Source organism: Caretta caretta, chromosome 5 (genome assembly GCF_965140235.1).
Source record: "Caretta caretta isolate rCarCar2 chromosome 5, rCarCar1.hap1, whole genome shotgun sequence".
Taxonomy (NCBI): Eukaryota; Metazoa; Chordata; order Testudines; family Cheloniidae; genus Caretta; species Caretta caretta.
The window spans coordinates 122,293,996-122,321,705 of NC_134210.1; the positions used below are offsets into that span (position 1 = coordinate 122,293,996).

The following is a 27,710-nucleotide window of genomic DNA, read 5'->3' on the forward strand; positions in this document are numbered from 1 at the left end:
CATTGTTGTGCCCTTTCCCCTAGTGCCGCTCGGCCGTTGGAATCCGGCGCGCCAGGCCCGAGCCTGCGAGAGACGCGCCGCGCGCCGGCCTTGGGGCTCGCCTTCCACCGCCCCTCCTCCCCCCGCCGCCGTCCCTCTCTCCGTCCGGGGGGCTCGGCCTCCTCGCGGCGTACGCGGCTGTCGGCCATGCTGCCCAACACCGGGTAAGCGGGACCGCTCTGTCCCTGCGAGCGTCCGCCCGTGCACCCCTCCCCTCGTCTGCCTGCGCCCCCCGCCTTGCCTGCCTGCGCCCCCCCCGAGACGCGCCTGTCTGCCTGCGCCCCCCCCCGAGACCCGCCTGTCTGCCTGCGCCCCCCCCCCCGAGACCCGCCTGTCTGCCTGCGCCCCCCCCCGAGACCCGCCTGTCTGCCTGCGCCCCCCCCCCCGAGACCCGCCTGTCTGCCTGCGCCCCCCCCCCGAGACCCGCCTGTCTGCCTGCGCCCCCCCCCGAGACCCGCCTGTCTGCCTGCGCCCCCCCCCGAGACCCGCCTGTCTGCCTGCGCCCCCCCCCGAGACCCGCCTGTCTGCCTGCGCCCCCCCCCGAGACCCGCCTGTCTGCCTGCGCCCCCCCCCCCGAGACCCGCCTGTCTGCCTGCGCCCCCCCCCCCGAGACCCGCCTGTCTGCCTGCGCCCCCCCCCGAGACCCGCCTGTCTGCCTGCGCCCCCCCCCCGAGACCCGCCTGTCTGCCTGCGCCCTTCCCACCTGCTTCCCCGCCCTTGCCCTTTTCTGTCCGCCATGGGTCAGCCCCGTGCCCCCCAGGGTCTGTGCCCATTCCCATCCCACCTGTCCTACGTCCATATCCATGCCTCCTTGTGCTTGTCTGTCTGCTCCCCCCACCGTTGTCAGTCTGTCTGCACCAGTCATATGCGCCCCACTCCCCCCCCCCGTGCTTAAAGTGGTCTGAAAAAAGTGGTTGGGGGGGGGGCATCATAATATGGAAGCAACAGCAGCTTTGGTAAGATGGGAGAGTAAAGCTCAGTGACCGTGTCCCCATTCCATTTTTCCCCTTTTCGATTCCCCCCTCTCCAGTTTAAGCTTTGGGGACCCCTCCGCATGCCAGCTTATGCCCCCACCTGCATTTATGTGTCTCAAGCCGTGAGCCAGGGTGCGTGTGTCCAGCATGTCCAGGGTGCTGCGAATGGGATCATCTCCCTTGTGGTGTATTTTGTGCTTTCTGGACTCAGCTTTGTGGGTGCTGTGTTCATCCATCATGTACTCAGGACAAAGCAACCAGTCACATAAACTATTCTTGAGGGGTTTAAATTTTTTTTTTTTTTTAGTAGAGTTGGTGTGAGTGTTCCTTATTTCTCACAGTAATTTGCCTGATAGTGTGAATGTACTGAGTAACTGCTCCAAAGGACTTGCAATATATAGGCTCCTACACAATTGGACAGAATAGCAGTGCAGAGTGGGCTAGCTAGGTTTAAGTGATTCATTATCTATCATATTACTGTATTGCCTAAGGACCAACCATGAGTGGGATCCTGTTATGTCAGGCACTGTACAAATATAGAGTAGTTGACAGTCCCTGTCTTGAAGACCTTTTAATCTAAATAGATGTGAAAGATGGAGGGAACGAGAAAGGAGTATAACATACAAGTAAGTGTCTTAGTGACTGGTTAACCCCCAAAAAGGCTTGTTGAAAAAGAATAGAGGTATGTGAGCATACACTCATAGTGATGCTCCCCTTGCCCCCATGAGTTTTCAAGGCCAGGCTCTAAAGTCTGGGAGAGGTAAAGCTCTTCAAAGAAAAGGTTGCCAGAATTGTTTTAATAGGAGCCAAACATTGCACTTTTCCATAGTCTTGTTTTCAGAAACTGCTAAACCATTTTGTCTGAAATTTTCCAAAAAGCAACTTGAGGTAGAAGCCTAGCATGGACATTTTTTTGCCCAAACAGTTAAAGTTTGGCAAAGTTGTAAGCAACTGAAAACAAGATGTTATAATGATGTGTCAGGCATCCTTAATCATGAGCAGTACTACCAACCCCACATATAATCTTTATATAATAAAAACGTAACCTATATTATAGACCTAAAAGGATCTTTTTTCCCTTTTCCACAATAGCCATTTTCCTCTTAATAGGTTGGTTTTCTTTGTGTCGAACAAACCAAAGTACAAAACTATGTTATAACATCCATGTTGTAACTGGGATCCTGATTTTGTAACTGCAGAGTAGATGGTATCAAAGGTAGCTGCCAGGAGAGAAGTTTCAGCAGGGCAAAGGGCATGAGGCCGTTGGTGGGAGGAATTAAATGCAGAGATGTGGGCAATGAGAGAGCTATGGAGAGTTTTGTATGACTTGCCGAACAATATATTTAAGACTAGAAGATTTTGCAATGTAAATGATTAATCCAAATTATTTAGTGTAGCCCTTGCTCTAAAAAGTGGATCAACTTCATGTGTTTATATCTTTTGAATTTAGGGACAACTACTGCTTTTTCCTTTTGTTGGCCGTGCTGGCTCTGCAGAAATTAGAATCTAGTCAAGTAACTTTTGAGCTTTATTTGGGTTCTCTTGATCTTATAGCTGCATGTTCACCAATTGACCTCAATCCTGCAGTGGGATCTGCTAGACCAGGCCCCTGCAGGGCTCTGTTGACTTCAGTGGAACTCTGCCGGGGTATACGGATTTGTGCTGGTGGATCCAGTTGCTAGAACAGGTGACTGGGTCCCAGTCTTGCTCTTTCAAGACCAGAGAATTTTCTCTTTTGAGTGTATTGGGAATAGGAGTGTGCTCAGAGTTTGCAGAAAGCTAGCTGAGACCCAGAGAAAAGTTATGAATAAAGACTGCCCCAGATTTTCAACAGTATGTATGCTGAAGTGCATGTGTGCACAGCACTCTGTGTGTGTGTGTGTGTGTGTATGTCTGTATGCAAATTGGGGTTGCTCTTGCGTGGATTTGTGCACATTTGAAAATTTAGATCTTTGGTTTTTCACTAAATAATGGAAAATAATTGACAGTTACAGATTTTATTCAGAACAATAAAATACACTTCCCTTTTTTGGAAAACCTATCACTTAAGAGAGAGGATTGTCAAATACTTCTTTTAAATTCAGTAATACTTTTCTTATGTACCAAATTTTGACCTCAGGCTGTAATATGTTCACAAAGATAAGATAGTTTTATTGCACTCATTTTAAAGTTAGTTTAAATCAAGGTACAGGGAGGGTATAAAGGGCATAATTTTTAAACTTGACATCAATAGGAGCTCACCAACTCTGAAAACCAGAACACTTATTTTTGGCTTCGATACCTCCCTGCAGCCCCGGCGCATTGTTAGTGTTGTGATTATGAACTGAAACATCAGATCGTGTTTAAGTTAGAACACTGCTGTTTTTATGTTTAGAATTCTGTAATTTATAACACACTTGGCAAGCTGTGTAAGTGGATTATGCTATGCAGAAGAAGTTTGAGATATTGTTGAGATTTCAGTTCAGACACTGCACTCTTACTCTGTTGTCAGACTGCAGCACTTATAAAAGTTATTGTTTGAAATCATGTATTGAGTATTCTTGCAAAACAGAGAGGATCCATTTGTGTGGCTCAAGTGGTCTTTTTGGCCCTACTGTCTATAAACATATTAAATTATCCACTTGCACTGACTCTGTCATATAATGTTGTACTGCAGCTTAATAAGTTTCTGGTATACCTACATTAAAACTTGTATATAAGAAATAGTCAAAAATTTTAGCACTAATTGTAATTATTTTTCCTCTTTAAGATAACTGAGAAGTCACTTAATTTATTGTTTTCACACTGGAATGAATGAACCCCCCTCTTCCCCCCCCCCCCCCCGGTTTCTAGGAAGTTAGCAGGATGTACTCTCTTCATCACGGGTGCAAGCCGTGGCATTGGCAAAGCAATTGCTTTGAAGGCTGCAAAGGATGGTGCAAACATTGTGATAGCTGCTAAGACAGGCGAACCTCATCGCACTCTCCCAGGAACGATCTACACTGCTGCAGAAGAGAGTAAGTTTTAAAGAGAGAGGATGGTCTTGTTAATGTGTTTGACTGGGACTCCGGAGACCCGAATTCATTTCCTGGCTCTGCCACAGACTGTGACACCTTGGGCAAATCACTTAGTCTCTCTCAGCCCCAGTTGCCCATATGTAAACTAGGGATAATACTTGCTCTGTCTCACAGGGGTGTTGTCAAGGTAAATGTATTAACGTGTGTGAGGTGTGAAGAGACTATGGTGATGGAGACTGTGTATCTGTATGAAGTGTATGTGCATAGATACAGATATGTGGATAGAGAGTTTATGGTATTGGCACATACTATTCATTATTTGAAAGTTTCTTTTCAGTGTTTATTAAATGGTAGTCACAGAATAAAGTGTGATGTGATATTCCAGTTGAAAAAAAAACTTCCTAGAATTTGATTATTGTGGTAACGAAATAATAGTTGGTTAGATATGACTTGAGTTTCTTTCATTCCAAATTTTTTACAATTAAAAATATCCATTGAACCATTAATTTAACATGTACCTCACCTAACAAACATGTTAAAAGTATTTTATTTTAAAGAAGTAGCACCTCTACAATTGTTTTCTTACTTTAAGCCAAGCTACTATTTGTTGCCAAAATAACGCTTGCAAATTTACAGCATTAGAACAGTCAACCCGGGTACACGCCTACGCACATACATCTGTAGGCTCTAGCCCTAAAACAGTATTTAGTTTGGTTATTTCTTTCAAGAATTTTCACAAAAGGAAGAGCATGAGTTAAATTACTCCTGTATGTTTCTTAATAGTGGTATGCTGTAGTCTCCATAATTTATTTGGGGGGAAGCAGTATGATAGAGCGAGAAGCAGCAATCCTTATTTAGGTTGCGTAGTATTTTTCAATATAAAAATTCTTTAGACCGTTTTAAAGTGCTCTAGTACTTCTATGGTTTGCAGCAGCTCTTCAAAATTTGTCAGGGGAATAGGTCTGAGGTCGGGAGCCATGTAATTCCAGGCAGGTTTGGTAGGCTTTTGAGCCACCTCGTGTCAGTTTTATTCACCGCATCCTGCTCTTAACTTGTTACCAACCGTCCCCCTCCCCAAGTTTGCGCATGCGGTGCCCCATCATGCCTCTCACAAAACACATCTGGACAGGACACAGACAAAGTAAATTCTCCATCCATTCCCCCCTCAAAGTACCCTTTGGCCTAGGGAATGGTGCACAGGGCTGGAAACAAAGAGACCTCTGCTCACTAGGGCTTACTCTGTTCTTTAAATAAATAAATCGGCTTGCTAGAGAAACACTTCCTTCTTATTTTTCCTGCCTCCAAAGTGTAGAATTCCTCCCTCTATTCCCACAAATTATCCTGGCATGAAGGTCAGGATGAGCAATATTTACTCCTGGACCTGTGACTGGCCCTTTTCCAATCAGTTTAAGCAGTATGACGTTGGTTATTTTAAAACAAATATTTTATTTTTTTAAAGGTACATTTGGAACACTAGAAATTTATAAAAAGAAAAGGAGTACTTGTGGCACCTTAGAGACTAACCAATTTATTTGAGCATGAGCTTTCGTGAGCCACAGCTCACTTCATCAGATGTGTACCGTGGAAACTGCAGCAGACTTTATATACACACAGAGAATATGAAACAATTTTTTTTTTATATTGTATTTTTTTTTTTTTCATATTTCGTATTGTTTCATATTCTCTGTGTGTATATAAAGTCTGCTGCAGTTTCCACGGTACACATCTGATGAAGTGAGCTGTGGCTCACGAAAGCTCATGCTCAAATAAATTGGTTAGTCTCTAAGGTGCCACAAGTACTCCTTTTCTTTTTGCGAATACAGACTAACACGGCTGTTCCTCTGAAACCTAGAAATTTATAGTGATTGAAGAACAGGCCATACTTTAACTTTTAGCTTTTTCCCAATAACATGAAGTATTCCCCCTTTCTCCAAGGAAGTCTCACTGAAGAATGCATAATTGCAGATTCCCCTTTACCTTTCATCGTCAAACAGTAGAAGATGTTGCTGTATAGGAAAGTTAGTTTTCTCTTAGGAATGAATGTGTCTGTGTGTACTGACCCCCTAATGCCACTGTGTGGGCTTGTGATCCTTTGCAGCTCTTAAATTTTCTGGTTTGCCACAGTTATTAACTCTCATTCCTGTGAGGTGCTGAGCAGCTTTGACTCCTGTTGAAGCTAGTGGAAGTTGATGGTGCTCTGTAGCTGTAAAGATTGCATCATATGTTTCTGAAGTCTGTTTGATAATCATTACCACTGCTCAGAGAATATTTTATCCCTTTGCTCAGTGTAAGAGCAAGTTCAAAATGAAATGTCTTTTTTTTTCTTTCTTTTTCCACTATACAGTTGAAGCTGCTGGAGGAAAGGCTTTACCATGCATCGTCAATGTGAGGGAAGAACAGCAAATAGTTGACGCAGTGGAGAAAGCTGTAGAGAAATTTGGAGGTATAATGAGTGATCATGGAGGGTGTTGTGTGTGTGTGTTAATGAAAAGCCTTCTAAATTTTCTGTCAAAATAGTCAAAAGATTAGCTAAAAAAATTGAATAAACTTGGATAGTACACTTTGTTTTTTCTCTGCTTTTTGTTTTAAATGGTAGAGTTTAAAATATTAACACAAAATGAATTATTTTAAAATCAGGAATAGACATTTTGGTGAACAATGCGAGTGCTATCTCCTTGACTGGCACCTTGGAAACTCCTACAAAGAAAGTGGATCTTATGATGAGTGCTAACGCACGAGGAACCTATCTTGCGTAAGTACTATATGGGGGGAAACTAAATTGTTTAAATACATCAGTAGATTTAATTACATAATTTTCAACCTAGTTAACAATATCACTTCATGCAGTAACTTTTATAGTTATCTTATTATGCTAACTTTTTAATTTGAGGTGAAAGTTTAAGGTATAAGTGCGTGTACACACACGTACATACATGAATGAATAATTGAGAGATTCTGAATGAATGGTTGAAGATTAACTCTTGCAACTCTATTTTGGGTTGAAAGACGAAAGGATGTGTCATTGGAAAGATTTTCTCCTAGGTTTGCAGTAAGATCTAGGGCCCAGATCTACAAAGATATTTAGGCCCCTAACATACTTTGAAAGTAATGGAAGTAAGGAGCATAAATACCTTTGTGGATCTGTTCCTTAATGTCTGATTTTGAATGCTGGTGACCGGTGACTTTGTGACGCAGAAGTATTCAGGCTCTCCATACAGGAAACAAACAGCTAAGTTAATGCAGTTCTGGCAAATGAACTTCAAATCGTAAGACCCCAGGTTTTGCTAAAACTTTCCTGTTCTCTTGTTCTAAATGAAATCATTATAAATGTTAAATCACTTTGTATATTTTTGTGATGGGTGTATCTTAATTGTAAATTGCCTTCTTACAAGTGTTCCTTTTCAGCCCTATGAAGGAAAAATGCCTGTCAAATGATTTACAGTAAACAAATCAGAATAATTAAGAAGGAAATCAATTTTCAGTGAAAGAAAATGTGGTCTACAATTCCATCATAACAATATTGCTTTCATTACTTCATCAAATATCACTGAGAGTTGACTCCACAATTGTATGGCTCTTTTTATATTTTGTTCATCTTTCCAAATTGGTAATGCACTAAGATGAAATCTCATATTTTCTAGACACTTAGTGTATCATTTTTTAAAAATTGTTCAGAATTGGGGAAACCTTAATTTTGAGGCTTTCATTCAATTAATGCTTGTGGTGATCAAGGAGCTCTTTGATCTTTTGAATTCTATTCTTAGCACGACATCTGTAGTGCTACATTATAAAGATTAATTTGTTTTTAAAATCATATTGTCTGAGTAATGAACCTAACCTAGTGAAAAGGAATTGCATATTTGTTTGAAATGATTCTGATCTTTTAAAAATAGTATAAAACCTGTGGGGGTGGGGAGGGAGAAGGAGGTTGCTATAAAAGTAGTTTAAAAATGGTAAACAACAAAAACACTTTTCTGTTTCTTATACTATATGTTGTACTAAAGAAGCTATACTTAAGGAGGTGGTCTTTGTTTTAGTTTTTTCCTAACGTAGTTGTAACGTGTTACTTAACTATGGGTAAAGTGCCACAGTTCATTAGGGAAAATCATCCTTTAGAATAACAGGCAGGAAAACATTTCAAGAAAATATTGAAAAACACCCTATGAATGTCTGTTGCCACATCTCTGAATAAATACTCTTTTCTCATTTACAATATTACAGTCGTATTTTTCTCAATAATGGCAACCACATTTCCTCGGTGGTGACATTAACTTTGATTAATATCTGTAAGGAGTGCTGACATTGCTATCTCTTCTTTGTTTGCTACAGTGCATTAAAAGGGGAAAATAGCTTTAGTTTTGTGTTGTTACCCATTGACAAATATGAAAGATAAATGACACCCAAAGAAAAATATTTACCAGGTGTTGTCAGTTGGTGTGCATGTATGCTCTCTCCATAATGCTGTCCCAGCCATGCACAGATAGTTGTTTCAGCAGACCTCGATAGTACTACCTAGAAAGAAAGATCACCGGCATGGTTCAGTGACAAAGGCACTCGGCCAGGTTTATTGCCCTCAAGGCACGGTATTGGTGCCCTGGCTCTGTGGTTACAGGTGCACTAACACACGAGTGCCCACTGGCAAGGAACAGCTCAGTCAGCACGAGGAATTTCTGTTGTCCCCTCAGCCTCACAAATGGTTAAGGTGATGTATCCCGATATTTATAGATTGAGACGAACAACTTACATATCACCATACGTGTTTCATGACATTTGCTTGTTACCTCCCCTAGTATCTTGCTCCAGGCATTTCTGCTGTCAACCCTCTCTCTGGAGTTCGGTCAGGATGTACCTGGGCTAATCTTTTGGAGAGTGTTCACAGACATACCCAGTGTCTGTTGCTTCTTAGGAGTGCCTGTGTCCTAGCAACACTAGCAATATCTTTGCCAAGATCATGTATCAGACAGTAAATTTATAAGCATCAGCTTTAATACATGGCCTGACTTTGGTTCATGACATGGCCTAACTTTGATTATGGTTCAGGCCTCAGATCTTATACCAGGCCCACTGCTCCAGGCTCTCTCTGTCCCATACACCAGGGAATGGTCTTTGTTACTACCACTGTAACTATTAGTTCAGAAGACCTAGGGCATAATCTATCCACACACTTCATCCCCTTTTTTCTTCTTCCCTTGCTGCTTGTGTAGCCAGGTTCTATTAATAAATGTGTAAAAAGTCAGTTCTTTAATGAGATTTGTGGTAAATTCCACGTGCAGGATACTACATTCATTAAGATTAGTAGCATGGTTGTGTGTGGTTTTTAAATTTTCTATTTTATACATGTTCTTATCAACATGGTCTTGGTTTACACACTTGCAGAAAATTAAAGCATACATTAATTTGAGTTATACAGTATCAAAAAAATTGCACTGAAAGGCACTCTCCATCTCAATCAAAACCATCCTTGCCCAACCCTCCCACTGAGAAATATAATGGCTGCATGTGCCTTACAAAGTGCCCAGAAGGTGAATGGACTTGGGCTTGTTGGACCAAAAGAAGAAGCAGATTTCATAGTCATGGCTGTAGCCTTTGGAATTGAAGGCAAATGTTGTTTTTCTTCAGATGAGAAGTAATTTAATGTCTGATAACATAAAAATTAAACATTTTGTTTAAATATTTGAGTACTGGTTGACTATGAAACAATTATTACAGTAGACTGGAAATGTGTTTAATCCTACTTACTATTTTAATACTTTATTGTGGCATAACCTAGAGATCTTAACCAGATTCAGGCCCCGGTGTGCTGTGCACTGTTCAGACTTACAGTAAATGACAATCTCTACTCCCCAAATTGTTGACGGTCTGAAGCCGCACCCCCGTAATTGACTGCACATAACTGCATGTAGTCAATTGTGGGATTGGGGTCTAAAAGCTTATATCAGTTTCTCGCTACTAACTATCGTAAATTACATCACTTTCCAACAGATATCCATCTGTAGCACTAGCTTTAGAGATGGCAATTGTATTGACCAGCTTTTATAAGAAACAGTTTGCATCTTATTTATGGTAACAAGTACCTTATACACTGTAAAGTCTTTGGACTTTTGAACTGAAGAAAATGGGTGCCGTTTTCTTTTTAACGGAGAATGGGATTTTCCCTATAGTATGTTTTTGTGAAAGGGAAAAAAATTAAAGGATGACATGCATGGCTAATGTGGAAGAAAAACCTCTCTGCTTAATACATTGGATAAATTGTTAAACAGTCTGAAAATATCTAGCTAAAAGTGTCACAATTAGAGCTCCTGGGTGCTGAGCACTTCTGAAAATCTGCCTCTATTTGTGGGTTTTAAGTTGTTTTGGAAAATCTGGCCCAGTGTGCATGCATAAATATTAGGAAGGACTTTTCATTTAGGTAAGATGACATTATCTTGGTTCTCTGTTTAGATTAAGCAGAATATTGATATGAGGGCAGGTGCAAAGTGGGGGGCGGGGAGAGGGATAGTTCTGGTTTGAGCATTGGCCTGCTAAACCCAGGGTTGTGAGTTCAATCCTTAAGGGGGCCATTTAGGGATCTGTGGCAAAAATTGGGGTTTGGTCCTGCTTTGAGCAGGGAGTTGGACTAGATGACCTCCTGAGATCCCTTCCAACCCTGATATATATATATTTTATAATTAAAAAAAAGATTGGAGTAGATTACTTTGAGATCTTTTACTTTAAAAGATGCTGTGTGTCCACTGGTATCTTTAAAAGATAGTGGCTTTGCCAAAATTATAAAATTTTTGTTTAAAAGAGATGCACCTGACAACTACTAACATGTCTAATTTTTGTTTCATTTTCAGGTCTAAAATATGCCTTCCTCACTTAAGAAAGAGTAACATTGCTCATATCCTTAACATTAGCCCACCACTTAACCTGAATCCCATATGGTTCAAAAATCATTGTGGTAGGTGGTGTTATATTTACTTATTTTTAAAATGTTTTTAAAATGAATAATTATGAAATGCACAAGAGTGACAGGCCTGGATACTGAAGCCCTTGCTTTACCATAGCCTGTACTGTACCTGTTGTTTCTGGGGAAGCCTACACAACATGCCTCATGACTATTTCAGGGGTGAGAGGGTAATTCACTCTCCATGGCCCTGTCAGCCCTTTCCCATATAAAGAATACCATTGACATAATTCCATGAAACACCATGGTAGATGGTAATAGTTGTCCTAATCATTTCCTTACCTAAAAAACAGACAAAATTACCCCCGATTTGTCATTCTTTTATAAGAATAATGAAATACAATTTTCTAGTCATGTGGGCCAGAAGCAAGTCATAGACCCTATGTGTACGGAACAGCTTGATGACAATTCTGCTGTCTCTATCCTCTTCAAAGTGTTTTGTGCCAAAGGATGGCAAAAACTTAATTTTTCAAACCTACAGTGAAACTAGATCACCTTCTTCGCCTGTTAAAAGTTTCTGTAGTCGCCATTTTAGTGCAGTTGAAACAATAATAAATGGCAACATAAAGAAGTTAATCTTGACAGAACAAGAAGCAATGGTCTCAAGTTGCAGTGGGGGAGGTCTAGGTTGGCTATTAGGACACTCTATTTCACTAGGAGGGTTGTGAAGCACTGGAATGGGTTACCTAGGGAGGTGGTGGAATATCCATCCTTAGAGGTTTTTAAGGCCCAGCTTGACAAAGCCCTGGCTGGGATGATTTAGTTGGTGTTGGTCCTGCTTTGAGCAGGGGGTTGGACTAGATGACCTCCTGAGGTCTCTTCCAACTCTAATCTTGTATGATTCTAGATTCAAAACTTTTAGTTAATTAAAAAGTTCAATGCAGACCCATTCTCTTCCCAGTTCTTACTTTATGCAGATTGTTCCACGCTAAGGAACTTCTTTTAATAAATAATTACACTACATCAAGGAGTAAAGAATTAAATCAGTGAATCTTAAAATTTTGTCGCAGACATTATATTTTTACCTGACTAAATAAAATTCTTACTTTGTCTTAGCTTATACCATTTCTAAATATGGCATGTCCATGTGCGTGCTGGGGATGGCAGAAGAATTTAGAGGAGAAGTTGCAGTCAATGCTTTATGGCCTCAAACAGGTGACTTGTTTTAAGATACTATAATGTTCTCTTTGATGTTAGTAGTTGTATTTCTTCTCTGCTCAACCTTCCATCTTGCAGACCTCATGTATGTCACTTTGAATAGGCTTTCTTAAGATTGTTCAGAGCAGGTATTTGAAAATGAGTTCACTGTTCTGAGGGGTGGGGGTTTTTTTCTTTGTTTTTTGTTGTTTTTCATTGCTCAGATTCAGTGTTTTTCCTACAAAATACTGGTGTCTGGTAGATGCACCACTCTTTCATAGTTGTTAGGCCACTGACTGTAATCAAATGGCTGACCGCATGCTCTGCAAATAGTGAGTGGCTGCTTGCTAGCAGCTTATTTATGCCTTACACTTGACTGGAGCAACCTGTGGAATGTTTGGCTCACTTGACCCACTTTAAAAAAAATATTTTTAAAGGTTTCATTTGCCCATTGCTTTTCTGAAGTTCATTTACTCTGTTCCCTTTTTAACGTGCACAGGACTCTGATGTGAACAGCATCACAAAGGGATATGTTATCTTTAATATGTGCTGTGCATCTGTGCTCTGAGAAGATATTTGACAAGAAGCAAGTTCTGATAGTGTTTGGAATGCCTGACTACTTTGTCCTGCCTCAGCGCAGGGGGCTGGGCTTGATGACTCTTTGAGATCCCTTCCAGTCCTACGTTTTTATGATTCTATGATATTTAAATACTTAACAGATCCCTCTCAGCCTTCTCTTCTCTAGAATAAATGTGCCCAGTTATATAAACTTTTCCTTTTAGGTCATGTTTTCTAAACCTTTTAATTTTTGTTGCTTTCCTCTGGAATCTGTCTAGTTTGTTCACATCTTTCTTATAGTGTGGTGTCCAAAACTGGACACAGTACTACCACTCAGGCCCCACCGGTGCCGAGTAGAGTGGGACCGTTACCTCCCAAGTCTTACATGCAACACTCCTGTTACTACACCCCAGAATACTAGCCTTTTTTGAAGCTGCATCATGTTGTTCACTCATATTCAATTTGTGACCCACTATAAGCCCCAGATCCTTTTCAGTGGTACTGTCACCTAATCAGTTATTCCCCATTTTGTAGGTGTGCATTTGATTTTTTTTTCCATTGTAAGTGAAGTACTGTGCACGTTGTTGAATTTCATCTTGTTGATTTCAGACCAATTCTCCAATTTGTCAAGAATTTTGAATTCTAGTCCTGCCCTCCAAAGTGCTCATAAAAGGTTGTTATAAAGAGGACTACGATCAATTGGTCTTCATGTCTGCTGAAGTTGGGACAAGAAGTGATTGGCTTATTTTGCAGCAAGGGAGATTTAGGTTGGATGTTAGGAAAAGTAAGCATAATTAAGCACTGGAATACAGGGTACCTAGAGAGTTTGTGGAATCCCCATCACTGGAAGCTTTTAAGAACAGGTTAGAAAAACACCTGTCAGGGATAGTCTAGATATACTTGGTCCTGCATGGGGTGATCAATTAGATGAGATTGTACTGGCACAACAACTTTGGTTTAAAAAAAGTCACATATTTAATTGAAATAATTATACTGGTACAAAAACTATATGTAGACGGGGCCTTAGTCTCTCATTTTGAAGAAAACAATAATTGAACCAGGTAAGATTATTTTGAGAATCAAAGGTATGGGCTACATTATACTTTATTCTAGTGTTTTCCTTTGCAAAATTTAGATATTTTCCTTCTCTTCCACCTGCACAATAAGTTACACTATCCCTGTAAAAACAGACAGATCTACACTTTAGTGATTTAAAGCAAATGAATGTAGGAAGGTCCAAATGTGTTTCTTAACATTTGTTCTTATGTCTCATTAGTCTGTCTAGAGCTGCTCATTACTTTAGACATAAATAACTTAACTAAAAATCTCTTATGACCCCTTGAGTAGCAAAGTAAATCTGTCGAGTTTATATTTTAAAGGTTTTGATTTTTTTGGATGTTTGTTAATTGTTTAAGTGTTCAGTTTGTAATGCTTTGACTGGAGGTAACCAGATTTACAGTTGTGGGGAACAGCTTGAAAAATAGAACATAACTCTTCTCAGTATTTTATCCATCTTCTAAGGCTTACCCTCTCTGCATGTAGGTCAATATGGCTTAAATGTCTTTTTAATTTAGGATGTATTATAAGGTATAGCCACTTACAGATGTGATTTGAAAAAGGGAAAAGTGCTATACAGGATCATAGGGACAGCTTTCATATGCTGCTTATACTCATTCGAATATGAAGAGTACATGCATGCTTAGAATTCTAGCATATTGGGCACATACGCTGAGTAATAAGGTTTGCACCTTTGCACCACTAATACATTACAAAATTGTACTTTAATTGTACTCTTAAATGATTCAACTTATGTGCTTCAAAAGAAAGTGTGAAACAACTGTGGAACTAGAAAATTGCGAACTCTAGTGGCACTCCAATAAAAAAGGGACTTGTTGCTGTCGATTAAAATGTCCTAAAAAAGAAATCAGATGTTTCTATCAATTACATCTTTGTGAATCTGTGTCTGAGAAGTAGCTGGAATTCTCTTCCTTCCTTTCCCTCCCTCCTTTGCTCCAAAAGCTTTATGGTCATTTTGACCTACTGCTATTATCATAAGTTAAACTATCAAACAAAGTTAAAAAACTGAATTAAATTTTGTATGTGAATTTAGTACTTACAACAGGTGGTGAATTGACACTCTCTGAGATTGAAGTCCTTTTTTTGAACAAAAGAACAGGTAGAACAGATGGCAAAAATGAAGCTTCTGCATGCTGCCCTGCCAATATGCTTCAGCCCCGACTTGGGGAGATCACCTCTAACATTTGTCTATACTAGGAGACTTTCCTAGTTAAACACAGTTCATAATAGCTAAGTTAGCTGACATGGTGCTAACCACAACTTTATGACGAGTAGAGAAAAGGGCAAGTTAGGGTAAGCCACTTGTAGTTAAAACCAGGGCCGTCCTTAGGATTTATGGGGCCCTATGCAGTATTACTAAACTGGTGCCTCTATGCCCGATGGCATCCCGGGCTTGCAGCCCCAGGGTGGGGGAGGGCAGCAAAAGATATGGAGACGCCCGGCCCGCCTCATGGCAACGGAGAATCACAGTTCCCTGCAGAGACCCCCGTACCCTCTCCCTCACGCGGAACCCTCTGTGTTTCTTCTCTAAAAGAAGGTAAGTTTTTTAGGATTTAAATAGCTCTGATTCCATAGCAACTACCTCTCCTAACCCAACTGAGTTATTCTGGGGTCTTCTTTTTTTCCTGCCCTGATGCTGGATCCTGTAGGAGAGTCCAAGCTTAAAGGCTGTGTTCGTTGCAGAAGCAAAACGTCTGTGACAGACTCCTGTATACATTATGTTCTTGTGGCTTGGGTGGAAGGGCTTTTGCCCAACAGATATTTGTTTGCTACTCTGGCCCACAAGGATCTTGAGTATTGGCTTCAGTGCATGCAGATGGAAGAAGCTCCTGTAGCTCTCCAGGTTCACAGTCTCTGCTCCTTCAAAACCCTAATCCCTGTGGCTGTCCAAGTTCAGGTCTGAGATATGCTCTATTCTGAGAGGGCCTTGGAAGCCAAAAACAGCTTGGGTTTTGTCACTAAAGTTGTCTTTCTCATTATCAAGTAACAAGGAGAAGAAGCAAAGGAAAGGGCACCAAAATGGATTGATTTAAATCAACAAGTAGTAAACCTTGGTTTATCTACTTGATTTTAATCTTGTTTTGCATTTGTACTTCTTAGTTCTTTTCCTAAAGAAAGGTTGATGCTTATTGGTTGGTAACCATTAAAACATGTTGATTTGCAACTAAATGTACCATTTACCCAAAATTTGGTGTTACAATGTATGCTCCTGGTTGGCAAGAAGTATTTGTGCATATTTATTTAAGCAGTTATATAGTTTAACATCTATTTATTCAGATTCCTAACTTTTCCATTTTTACTATGTTAGAAAATGGTGATTGACACATTTCTTATTTACTAGAGGATTAATTTTTTTACTCACATTTTATGTGAAGCTCTACTTGGCTGGAAAGTGAAATTCAATTTAAAAACGCATCATGTAAGGTTTTTTTTTTTTATTAGATTAAATAAAACTACCTTAAATGTGCTGGATACATAAGAGAAAAAAGTAGTTTTTATCAAATATGTCTTGCATTTAAAAGTGATTTCTTAAAAAAAAAAAGTATTATAAAGGTATACTTCATTGGATGGAGGGATGCACTAGATTACCTCATGAGGTCCCTTCCAGCTCTACATTTCTATGATTATTTGTAGTTAGCAGAGTGAACTGATTTTATGGTTACGCTATCCTTCAGGACTTTAGAACTCGTGGATCGCATCCACTTGCCAGTTTTTAGTCAGACACTGGAAGAGGAAAAGAGGCTTGCCTGCTTTTTCAACTCCAAGTTGGAGTTTTAAATTTAAACGAACTAGTCAGTGAACTAAACTAGTTGAGTAAACTGAAATTAAGATATTCTCTCTGCACTTCACAAACTGTGGGTCCAGATGCTTAGTCAGTGACTTCTGCCAGCTCAGTAGTTTGATTTAAAAAAAAAAACAAAAACTTCATCAAATATGTACTGCTTGAATATTTTTCAATTTAAATTATTTTTATATAATAAGTAATATAGCAAGTTTAGGACTTAACATAGGTTGCCAGAATTTCAAATTTAATTTTAAATATTTTTATTTTTAAAAAGAAAAATGTATTTATATCAAACCAGTTTTTTGACCATTCATCACTTTGTTTTTTAAATCCACTCTGGATGGAACCCTCACTCCCTCTGAGTTCCAGTTCTGTTGCAAGAGATCTAAGTGTGGTGCATTCAGCAGGGAAATTGTCCAGTTCCAAAAGAGGAACTTTTAATTCTTGGAGTACTGAGGGAGAAGTCTTCATCCACAATTCTAGGGCCTGTGTTGCCTTCCCTGCTGCTGAATGAAGGATCAACTTCCCCCAAAGAGGTTGCACTCCCTTCTTCTGGTCTCAGCCCCTCTTGGCTCTGTAGGAGATTCAGGAGAGAGGCTATCCACTCTCTCCTGCCCTAGACTCTAACCTTCATTTTAGTTGAGTAGAAGCCCATTTCGAAATACTTCATCACTGAGGAGAGTGCCAAGGATTTCCACAGTCTGCCTTGCTGCTGTCTGGAATAAAGCGCGAGGCTCGCTGTTTTGGAGGCCCTTGTTTCCCTACACCTGATACTAGGCATTCCTTGGTTCTACTTTCAGTACTTCAGTACAAGCCCTCCCCTTTGGGGTTTCAAGCCCCACTTTGGCTTTCATGGGCTAACTTCAGTTTATCCTTATGGAGGCTGTCCACCATCTCCCACCACAGTGTCAGCAATCTAAGAGGTGGGGTGGGAGAGGAAATGGTTCTTTTGTCTCCCCACGCCATACTCCATTCCTATGAAATCGGCCTCTAAACCTGTGTAATTCCAAAAGGGTGGTAGAACTAATAGCACCTGTGCAGTTACACATAACAGGCGCTCTCAGTTCTGGCTAAGTAAACATGTTCAAACTTGATATTTTTTGTGTGGAAAGTTACTACTTTTAATTATACACCTCTACCCCGATATAATGTGACCCGATGTAATACGAATTCAGATATAACGCGGTAAAGCAGCGCTCTGCGGGGCGGGGCTGTGCACTCCAGTGGATCAAAGCAAGTTCAGTATAACGTGGTTTCACCTATAATGCGGTAAGATTTTTTTTGGCTCCCAAGGGCAGCGTTATATCAGGGTAGAGGTGTTTTTGAACATATATCCCCCTAGCTTTTTTTTAAAGCACTTGTATCTTACAAATTAAGTATTTAAAAGTACTGTTGGACACGCTAGAAGCTCTCTCTATTTTGAGTGAGGCTCATCACAGGAGCCTTCAAAACCTGATGCACTGAAGAGCCAGTCTTCAAGCAATAACAACATATTCTAATAAATTTCTTTTGTTTATAAAGTGCCCTCTGTGCGAGTCTGCACAGTAATTTATAAGGTAATTAAAAACTTTCTGTAAAATCAAATGTTCTATATGCAGACTAAACTTTATAGTAGTGAATATCTGTCTTCCCTAATTCACTTTAAAAGCATTAGAAACATAAGATAAGGCTTTCAAAGTATCTGTAATTCAATGTCTGCCTCCATGATCACAGTATCCTAAATTAAGAAGGAGGAATAATAGCTTAAAATCTTTTGAATGTACAAAAGCAGTCTCAAAATGTTTATCTTCAAAATACATGAAAAAGAAAGATAACAATTTTCAGGTAATCACGTCCTAAGAGAGAAGAATGAAGTAGTTGTGTGGCATCTAAAATGCTGTGAACTATTATCTTTTTAATGACAGATTTCAGAGTAACAGCCGTGTTAGTCTGTATTCGCAAAAAGAAAAGGAATACTTGTGGCACCTTAGAGACTAACCAATTTATTTGAGCATAAGCTTTCGTGAGCTACAGCTCACTTCATCGGATGCATACTGTGGAAAGTGTCGAAGATCTTTTTATACACACAAAGCATGAAAAAATACCTCCCCCCACCCCACTCTCCTGCTGGTAATAGCTTATCTAAAGTGACCACTCTCCTTACAATGTGTATGATAATCAAGGAGGGCCATTTCCAGCACAAATCCAGGGTTTAACAAGAACGCCTGAATCCACTGAAATTTAATGTGAATCTATTTGATTAACTTTGTTCCCTGTAGCTTATCACTTTGCTAAAATGGATGTAAATTATTTCTTATTAACGCTTGATTTTGATTTAAGCAGATGTCTGGTCTTCTACTCATGGAGAAAATCAAGCTTGTCTCAAACCAAAAGAATAAATGTATTTGAGTGAAGCCCTGCCTGCTCTGTGGGGATCATAAAGATTCCATGGACTTTTCTGAAGAGTAGGGGAAAAGCCTATTGTCATAGAATCATGGAATATCAGGGTTGGAAGGGACTTCAGGAGGTCATCTAGTCCAACCCCCTGTTCAAAGCAGGACTAATCCCCAATTAAATCATCCCAGCCAGGGCTTTGACAAAACTGACTGTAAAAACCTCTAAGGAAGGAGATTCCACCACTTCCGTAGGTAACCCATTCCAGTGCTTCACCACCCTCCTAGTGAAACTAGGAAAAACTCCTAGTGAAAAAGTTTTTCTTAATATCCAACCTAAACCTCCCCCACTGCAACTTGAGACCATTACTCCTTGTTCTGTCATCTGGTACCACTGAGAACAGTCTAGATCCATCCTTGTTGGAACCCCCTTTCAGGTAGTTGAAAGCAGCTATCAAATCCCCCCCTCATTCTTCTCTTCTGCAGACTAAATAATCCCAGTTCCCTCAGCCTCTCCTCATAAATCATGTGCTCCAGCCCCCTAATCATTTTTGTTGCTGTCCACTGGACTCTTTCCAATTTTTCCACATCCTTCGTATAGTCTGGGGCTCAAAACTGGATACAGTACTCCAGATGAGGCCTCACCAATTCCGAATAGACGGGAATGATTACGTCCCTCAATCTGCTGGCAATGCTCCTACTTATACACCCCAAAATGCTGTTAGCCTTCTTGGCAACAAGGGCATACTGTTGACTCGTATCCAGATTCTCGTCCACTGTAACCCCTAGGTCCTTTTCTGCAGAACTGCTGCCTAGCCCCTAAGTCCCTAGTCTGTAGCAGTGCATGGGATTCTTTCATTGTAAGTGCAGGACTCTGCACTTGTCCTTGTTGAACGTCATCAGATTTCTTTTGGCACATTCCTCTAATTTGTCTAGGTCCCTCTGTATCCTATCCCTACCCTACAGGGTATCTACCAGTTCTCCCAGTTTAGTGTCATCTGCAAACTTGCTGAGGGTGCAATCCACGCCATCCTCCAGATCGTTAATGAAGATATTGAACAAAACCGGCCCCAGGACCAACCCTTGGGGCACTCTGCTCGATACCGGCTGCCAACTAGACATGGAGCCATTGATCACTACCCGTTGAGCCCAATGATCTAGCCAGCTTTCTGTCCACCTTATAATCGATTCATCCAGTCCATACTTGTTTAACGTGCTGGCAAGAATACTGTGGGAGACAGTATCAAAAGCTTTGCTAAAGTTAAGGAACAACACGTCCACTGCTTTTCCTTCACCCACAGAGCCAGTTATCTTATCATAGAAGGCAATTAGGTTAGTCAGGCATGACTTGCCCTTGGTGAATCCATGCTGACTGTTCCTGATCACTTTCCTCTCCTCGAAGTGCTTCAAAATTATTCCTTGAGGACCTGCTCCATGATTTTTCCAGGGACTGAGGTGAGGCTGACTGGCCTGTAGTTCCCCAGATCCTTCTTCCCTTTTTTAAAGATGGGCATTACATTAGCCTTTTTCCAGTCATCCAGGACCTCCCCCGATCACCAGGAGTTTTCAAAGATAATGGCCAATGGCTCTGCAATCACATCTGCCAACTCCTTTAGCATCCTCGGATGCAGTGCATCCGGCCCCATGGACTTGTGCTCGTCCAGCTTTTCTAAATAGTCCTGAACCACTTCTTTCTCCACAGAGGGCTGGTCCTCTCCCCATACTGTGCTGCCCAGTGTAGTAGTCTGGGAGCTGACCTTGTTCGTGAAGACAGAGGCAAAAAAACCATTGAGTACATTAGCTTTTTCCACATCCTCTGTCAGATAACTTACTGATCATCCTGCTTTCTCAGTATGAGGCAGGAGTCCTCCCCTCTTGTGCTCTCCTGCTTGTGCTTCCTCCTGGTATCCCACTTCCCCACTTACTTTAGGGCTTTGGTCTCCTTCCCCCGGTGAACCTAGTTTAAAGCCCTCCTCACTATGTTAGCCAGCCTGCTTGCAAAGATGCTATTCCCTCTCTTTGTTAGGTGGAGCCCCTCTCTGCCTAGCAATCCTTCTCGGAACACCATCCCATGGTCAAAGAATCCAAAGCCTTCTCTCCGACACCACCTGCGTAGCCATTCATTGACTTCCATGATTCGACGGTCCTTGGACAATTCTATTCCATCTTCATTCTTTATTCTTTATTAGTAATAACTTAGTTTTATTTTCATGCAAAGAGAAGAACTGTACCACTAATTAACACAGAATACTGAAAAAACTCACTATGTACTTCATGTCTGTGTGCAGTCGGAGAAAGGAGAAGAACTTTAAAACATCAGTGCTGACCATCAAATTTTCTTTTTTCTCCCTGAACTTTTTAGCTATACATACGTCTGCTATGGATATGCTGGGAGGAGCCGGTGTGGAACAGCAATGCAGAAAAACTGATATCCTTGCAGATGCTGCATATTGCATTTTAACAAAACCAAAAAGTTTCACAGGAAACTTTGTTATTGATGAAAATCTGCTGAGAGAAGAAGGAATTAAGAATTTTGATGTATATGCAGTTGCACCAGGTAAGAAAGGACATAATGTTAAGAAAGGAAATAAGCTATAAGTAAGTTTATAATCTGTTCTTCTGCTAAAGACCTGTGGATGTTCAGTCCCATGGTACCCTTCTGCATTCCCAGAAACAGTTGGCCCAATCTTCCAGAACTTCCACTAACTAAATCTCAGTTAAAGAAAGGAAAATGTTTCCATGTCACTGATTTACGCAACCTGTTATTCCTCAGTCTGTGATTTCTCTCTCCCCTCCTCAGGCACCCTCTGCTTTTTCTTTTCAATGAAAGGTTTTCCATTGCAACTCCACAAGATTTCTCGTTCTGTTTTATACTTCTTGGAGAACAGACCAAAGTCATAAGTAAAATCTGTCTCTAAAACAAAATATTAGGTACCTGGCTTTCCCTTGCTACTGACTTTTGCTTTCCAGAAGCTGTACAATACCTATTTAGAAGCCTAGACTTTGTTTAATACTGATACAAAAATAGATTATTATTTTTGCTGTTTATCTTCACCTTCCTCACATTATTTTATTTTAGGTCATCCATTGCTACCAGACTTCTTTCTAGATGTAGATCCTAATACTCTAGCTATGAAAATGGAAGCACATGGTAAGAAATTAAGTACTTACATGAAATTCATTCACTGAACCTAATTTCCAATGTTGAAGTGAAACATAAAGGTTGTTCAATATATTTCCTTCCAAGAACTTGGTCTCATGTAAGATACTTGGGGGCAAAAATGATTTGTGTGTGTGTGTGTGTGTGTTTTTGGAGGCACTGGCAGTGGCTCCCTAGTTAAGGTGGGGTCAAAAACAGTCAAAAGCATACTTTCTGGAAAAAGAAAAAAACAGTCAAAAGCATACTTCTCGGAAATCTTTTTTGATCTGCCTCGCCTAATTGTATACCCTTCTGTATAGTAATTATAGCTAGCTTCCACATTCACACAGATGTAAACATCACCCTGATTGGAACTGGAGTACTTGTGGCACCTTGGAGACTAACCAATTTATTTGAGCATAAGTTTTCGTGAGCTACAGCTCACTTCATTGGATGCATACTGTGGAAAATACAGAAGATGTTTGTTTTTATACACACAAATCATGAAAAAATGGGTGTTTATCACTACAAAAGGTTTTCTCTCCCCCCACCCCACTCTCCTGCTGGTAATAGCTTATGTAAAGTGATCACTCTCCTTACAATGTGTATGATAATCAAGGTGGGCCATTTCCAGCACAAATCCAGGTTTTCTCCCCCCCCCCCCCCCAAACCCACTCTCCTGTTGTTCCCCCCCCTTCCCCCGACGTTCTTGTTAAACCCTGGATTTGTGCTGGAAATGGTCCACCTTGATTATCATACACATTGTAAGGAGAATGGTCACTTTAGATAAGCTATTACCAGCAGGAGGTCTATAAAAGTATGATTACATGCTGTTCCGCACGATGGTCTTACAGTTAAGGCACCAGAGTGGGATCCAAGATAATTGTGTGGTTTGTTTTTTTGTTTTTTGTTTTCCTTTCCCCCAGCTCTGCCACAGACATCTTAGATGATGGTAGTCATTTAAGCCACAGTTTTCAGAGGCAATATTATTTGTTAGTCTTTAGTTGTTCTTGTAACCTGTAATCTGAAAATGATTAAAATGTTGTAATGTGCTTTTTAAAAAAGCAAACTTTACATAAGAAAACAATGAGCAAGAACAGATCACTTCATAGAATATTCAGAACTATTTTATCACTCAGTTAACTTAATATAGAATTAACTTTCTAAAATATTTTTTAAAAACACTATGCAACCTAATATTAAGTGTAAATTACAAATAAAATCATCATAGTTAAACACTTATATTGTGCTTAATTTATACGTATCTACTAATCAAAATTCTGACCATCAGTATGGTAGGAGGGTGGATCAATTTACGCCTTTCAAGCCTTCTGGATAACTAACTGCTGAAACCGACTGCGCATACACATTCTTTATGCAAAATATGTGACTGTTTTGCCTGTTGCAATAATTGACCTTATTCAATACGTACATAACCATTTAAAAGCCTAGAAAATAATTTTAGTATAATGTTACACTCTTTACATAGAGTTTGTTGTAAATTAAATTGTGAAAAGGTCAGAATTAAGATTTAATTCAATTTGTTACTGGGGGGTTTTCTGCGTGCGTGTATGGGAGGCGAAATATGAATAATGGAAATGTAGGGCTGGCAGAGTCTTTGAGAGGTCATCTAGGCCAGTGGTTCTCAACCTTTTTGGGCTCAGCACCCATTTGTAAATGTTTATGGCCCATTGCAACCCAGAAAATAGTCTGGGGGTGGAGGCCCTTGGGTGGTTTCAGTTGGGTCCTGTCCCCCGTCCCCCCCCACCAGGGGGGAGGGTTGGGTCCTGCCTGGCACTTACCCCACAATGGCAGCTCCGACAGATCCTGTGCTGTGGGGCTAGCTGGGCTTGGCTGTCTGATCCAGGCGTTGCAACATCTAATGTGGCAGTGGTGCTCAGGTTTGGCCCTGTCCTTGGACTGGACCAAATTTGTGTGAGTGGAGTTGTGACCTGGCTCATAGGGTTGCAGTGCCACTCTCTCAAATTGGGCCTGCCCGGACTCCCATCATTATGATGGCTGGGCCAAACCTAAGTGGCACTGGGACCCCAGAGAAGGCGTTCTCATGACAGACTTTTTGGTGGCCTCAGAGTGCAGCCGCTTTCACACTTTCCCCTAAAATACTTAATTAGCTTTAAGGAAAACAAATAAATATGCACATATACACTTCCAAATCATTGTAATTTATTTATTGCTAGCTAGTAAGTGTTGTGAAAAGTGATATTCACATACAAATATCACTGTTCACAACAGTCTTAATTTGTCCCCATGCTTGGCAGGGCTGAATAAGCCCTGGACGATGGGATGGGGGGCTAGAGCCTGAAGCCCCACCGCTGGAGCCTACAGAGAGAGAGAGACACGCATACACACACGCACGCTGTAGTCCATCCCCTATTCTGAGGCAGGACCAACATAGCTACGCCGTCCCTCAGTGGAGTGTGGGTCATTACAGAGTAAGCTTCAGTTCTTTATCCTCTTTCTTTTTAATATCCACATTGACTAAAAATGCACTTTTCATTCTAAATTTGCTAATTCTTTCTTTTGTTTGGCAGTTGATAAAATATATTTCCTCAGTCTTAAGATCTAGAATGCTGTTGAAGTTTTAAAATGCAGTATGTACTTTTAAACAGATTTTTCTAGCGCAGTGGTGTAAAAAAGTATCTACTTTATTCAGTGGAAAAAACCCATCTTCTAGGTGCTTCACCAGTGTTCAGAGAGGGGAAGAAAATAGAATCAGCCAAGCATGAAGGCCCCGATGGAGCTGAGTCTGCTGCTGCTAAGCCTTTGGGACCTGTTGCAGAAACATTTAAAATTATTCAGGGAGCAATCAGTGAAGATGTTGTAAGGTCTACCCAAGGTGTTTATCTGTTTGAACTATCTGGTAAGGAAGACTTTCTTCTGTTAAATCTTCACCTACAAATTTACAGTGAAATACATTCAGCATTTGCACAGAGAAATACTTCATTCTTAGTTCGTCCACAGGTACAGCGAGTGAAGAGGTTTTTTGTTTGAAACCTTGAAGAATGTGGACACAAGACCTCTTCCCTTCCATTTGTGAAACACTAAACCATTTAAATTAACATAACACTATTATCATAATTAATGTCTTATTACACAATTGACAGCAAGAAAAGTTACCTCCTAGATCGTCAGGAGTTAGGCACAAACTTGTATTTGATGCGCTGTAAACTATTTCCATTGTTCTTGTTTGTAGGTGACGAAGGAGGGACTTGGTTCATTGATCTTAAGAACAAAGCTGGGAGCGCAGGAATTGGAGAGCCACCTGTGAAAGTAGATGTGGTTATGAGCATGTCTAGCAATGACTTTGTGAAAATGTTTTCAGGTGAGTAACAAAAGGCTTTACCAAAGTTGAGCCAGGTTTATTAGTGTTTAGAATTATTCAAATGACTAATTGATAATTAGATATTTCTCTCGTTATATGTTCTCATAACCAGATGAATCTTAGGCTTTTGGTGGCTCTAGTGAAAAAATATTCCCTGATCTCTCTCCATCTCTTCACTTGTTCTGGTCTGAGAATATGAACCGTGGTGCTATCTTCATGTCACTGAAATCTTAACAGCTAGTTAAGACACTCTCACTTTCCTTCCCAACTTTTAAGATGTTTGAGAAAGGACTCAATAGGTCCATTGATCTTTCTACTAGGTCCAGGCCCAAATCACCTCTCTAAAATTTTTCACACTTACAGTGTGTGAGTATAATGCATCCACAGAGTGCACAAAATTAGTTTTGTTCCAATGTACTGATATCAAATGCACACTCGAGCGCTTGTTTTATAAGTGGTATTCAGTGAGTAAAAAGTAGTTTTTGTTCTTTTCAGACTACAAACACTTAAACTTTTGCTAACACTGAATAATTGAGATCAATTTTAACTACAGATCTTGGTAGCAAAATAAGTTAGTTCATTTGTCTCTCTGACCCCTGGAGAAATGAGTTCAAAATACTCAGCTCAAGTAAGACTGCTGTTCTTAATCTAGTCCTTGTTTGGTCGTATAACAAAGTCACAATATTCTGCTGCACTCTGGCATTATTAGTAGGCCCAGAATAGGGCTAACAGGAAGTGTATTGGTGAGAAGGAATTGAAAATACTTTTGGAAAGGAAAAATTTCTCCACCGTTTTTAAAAATTGTATTTGGATGCTGTGTTATCTGATACTTTTTCCAGTTAAAATAACTATTAACACTCATACATATTCAGAAGAGACATAGCCAAAATCATAAATTCATCACATACAAAACTGTATATCAGTCATTATGATAAAGTCCACAAAAAGTCACCATAGAATTGTTGGCTCAGAAAAGGGAGTATCTCTTAAGCCCTGATTCATCAGTCCATTCCTGTTCAGCAAAACACTTCAGCACATACTTAACTTCAGATATGTGCTGAAGAGCTTTGCTAAACTGGAACCTTAGGGAAAAAATATTTAATCAAAGAGAAGTGCAATTTGGCATTCTTAACATTAATCAAAAAGCACCAAAAAATTATATTGAAGAGAAGTTTTTTATAGCATCTGAGAATTAGTAGTCTTTTAGTGACATGTTGTCCCCAGTGCACATCTGTACTACTTTTCTTTTTCCTGATAACATGTTTATTCCCTCTTTTTAGGCAAACTAAAGCCAACCATGGCCTTCATGTCAGGAAAACTGAAAATTAAAGGTAACATGGCCTTAGCAATGAAGTTGGAAAAAATGATGACTCAGTTCAGCTCCAAACTGTGACGGGAAGGCTTATTGTTTGGAACATTGTCCTTTAATAAAAATATAACACTGTTTGTGGTTTAAAACACTAATCCTTGCTTTTTTTGGATGTATTATGAAAAATATGGAATTGACCTGATGAAATGTGGAATTGCTAGAGGAAGAATAACTTGACATTATTCTAATTAGGACAACAGATCCATCATATGGCATCACATTCCAGGTCTCTTCCTCCTCTCCACTGTGGTCTTGCACTCTTTGTGGGGCTGTAGGGTATTTCCATTTCTTCTTTAGGCTCCTCCTTGGCTTTGAGACTTCCTTGTCCCAATCATCATTTTTCTAATGAAGGAGGTTTATATTGGATTTTCTTCAAGCTACTGAGTTGCACTGAGGAGCAGTAAAATAAAGTGAAGGTGACCGCAGGTGTTTCTTTTCTTCGAGGGCTATACACTCTCTGTCTCCTGTGCTGGAAGAGCTTCAGAGCTGTTGAGAGATTGGAATCAGTTTACCATAATAGGCTTGCGTGGCTATATGATTAGTAGTCTAACAATTTAAAATTATTTACTTTTCTTTTTCTTGTGCTCTCAACATAAAAATTTGAATTGATGTTTTGAGGTTTTGTGTACCTTTTTATGTTTTAAAGAAATTTTCTATACTAAACCTTTTACTGTGGAAACTGATTTCTGCTAAAGAGTTCTAAAACTTCTAAGCCAAACTCAGGAACTCTTGGTAAAAGTATACTAATAAAAAACAAACTATAAGCCTTTGTGGCTAGGTGCCTAAATAATTCAATCAAATAGCAATGTTTTTTACAGAGAATATTTTAAACATAATTGATCTGTTGCTGGAAACTATTCCTGCCAAGTTGTACTCAGATTAAATAAATAAAGAGCAGTATTTTCCATCAGAGTGCATGAGCAAACGAATCTAGAAGTGCCAAATAAGGAGCAATTTTGTTAATTTTGAATATCT

General features: G+C 40.1%; 1 protein-coding gene across 2 annotated transcripts; it reads left to right on the plus strand.

The window, feature by feature from the left end:
- Positions 1–26,824, plus strand: HSDL2 (hydroxysteroid dehydrogenase like 2). 2 transcript variants are annotated; one of them, XM_048850367.2, is made up of 11 exons: positions 1–203; positions 3,846–4,009; positions 6,354–6,452; positions 6,647–6,761; positions 10,846–10,949; positions 12,012–12,110; positions 21,247–21,441; positions 21,964–22,035; positions 24,719–24,904; positions 25,238–25,366; positions 26,647–26,824. In XM_048850367.2, the coding sequence occupies exons 1-11, from the start codon at positions 187–189 to the stop codon at positions 26,757–26,759; spliced, it is 1,293 nt and encodes a 430-aa protein (XP_048706324.2). In that variant the 5' UTR covers positions 1–186; the 3' UTR covers positions 26,760–26,824. The 2 variants fall into 2 exon arrangements, with proteins under 2 accessions (XP_048706324.2, XP_048706323.2); XM_048850366.2 differs by having other exon boundaries at positions 2–203; positions 24,698–24,904.
- The last annotated feature ends 886 nt before the right edge of the window (positions 26,825–27,710 follow it).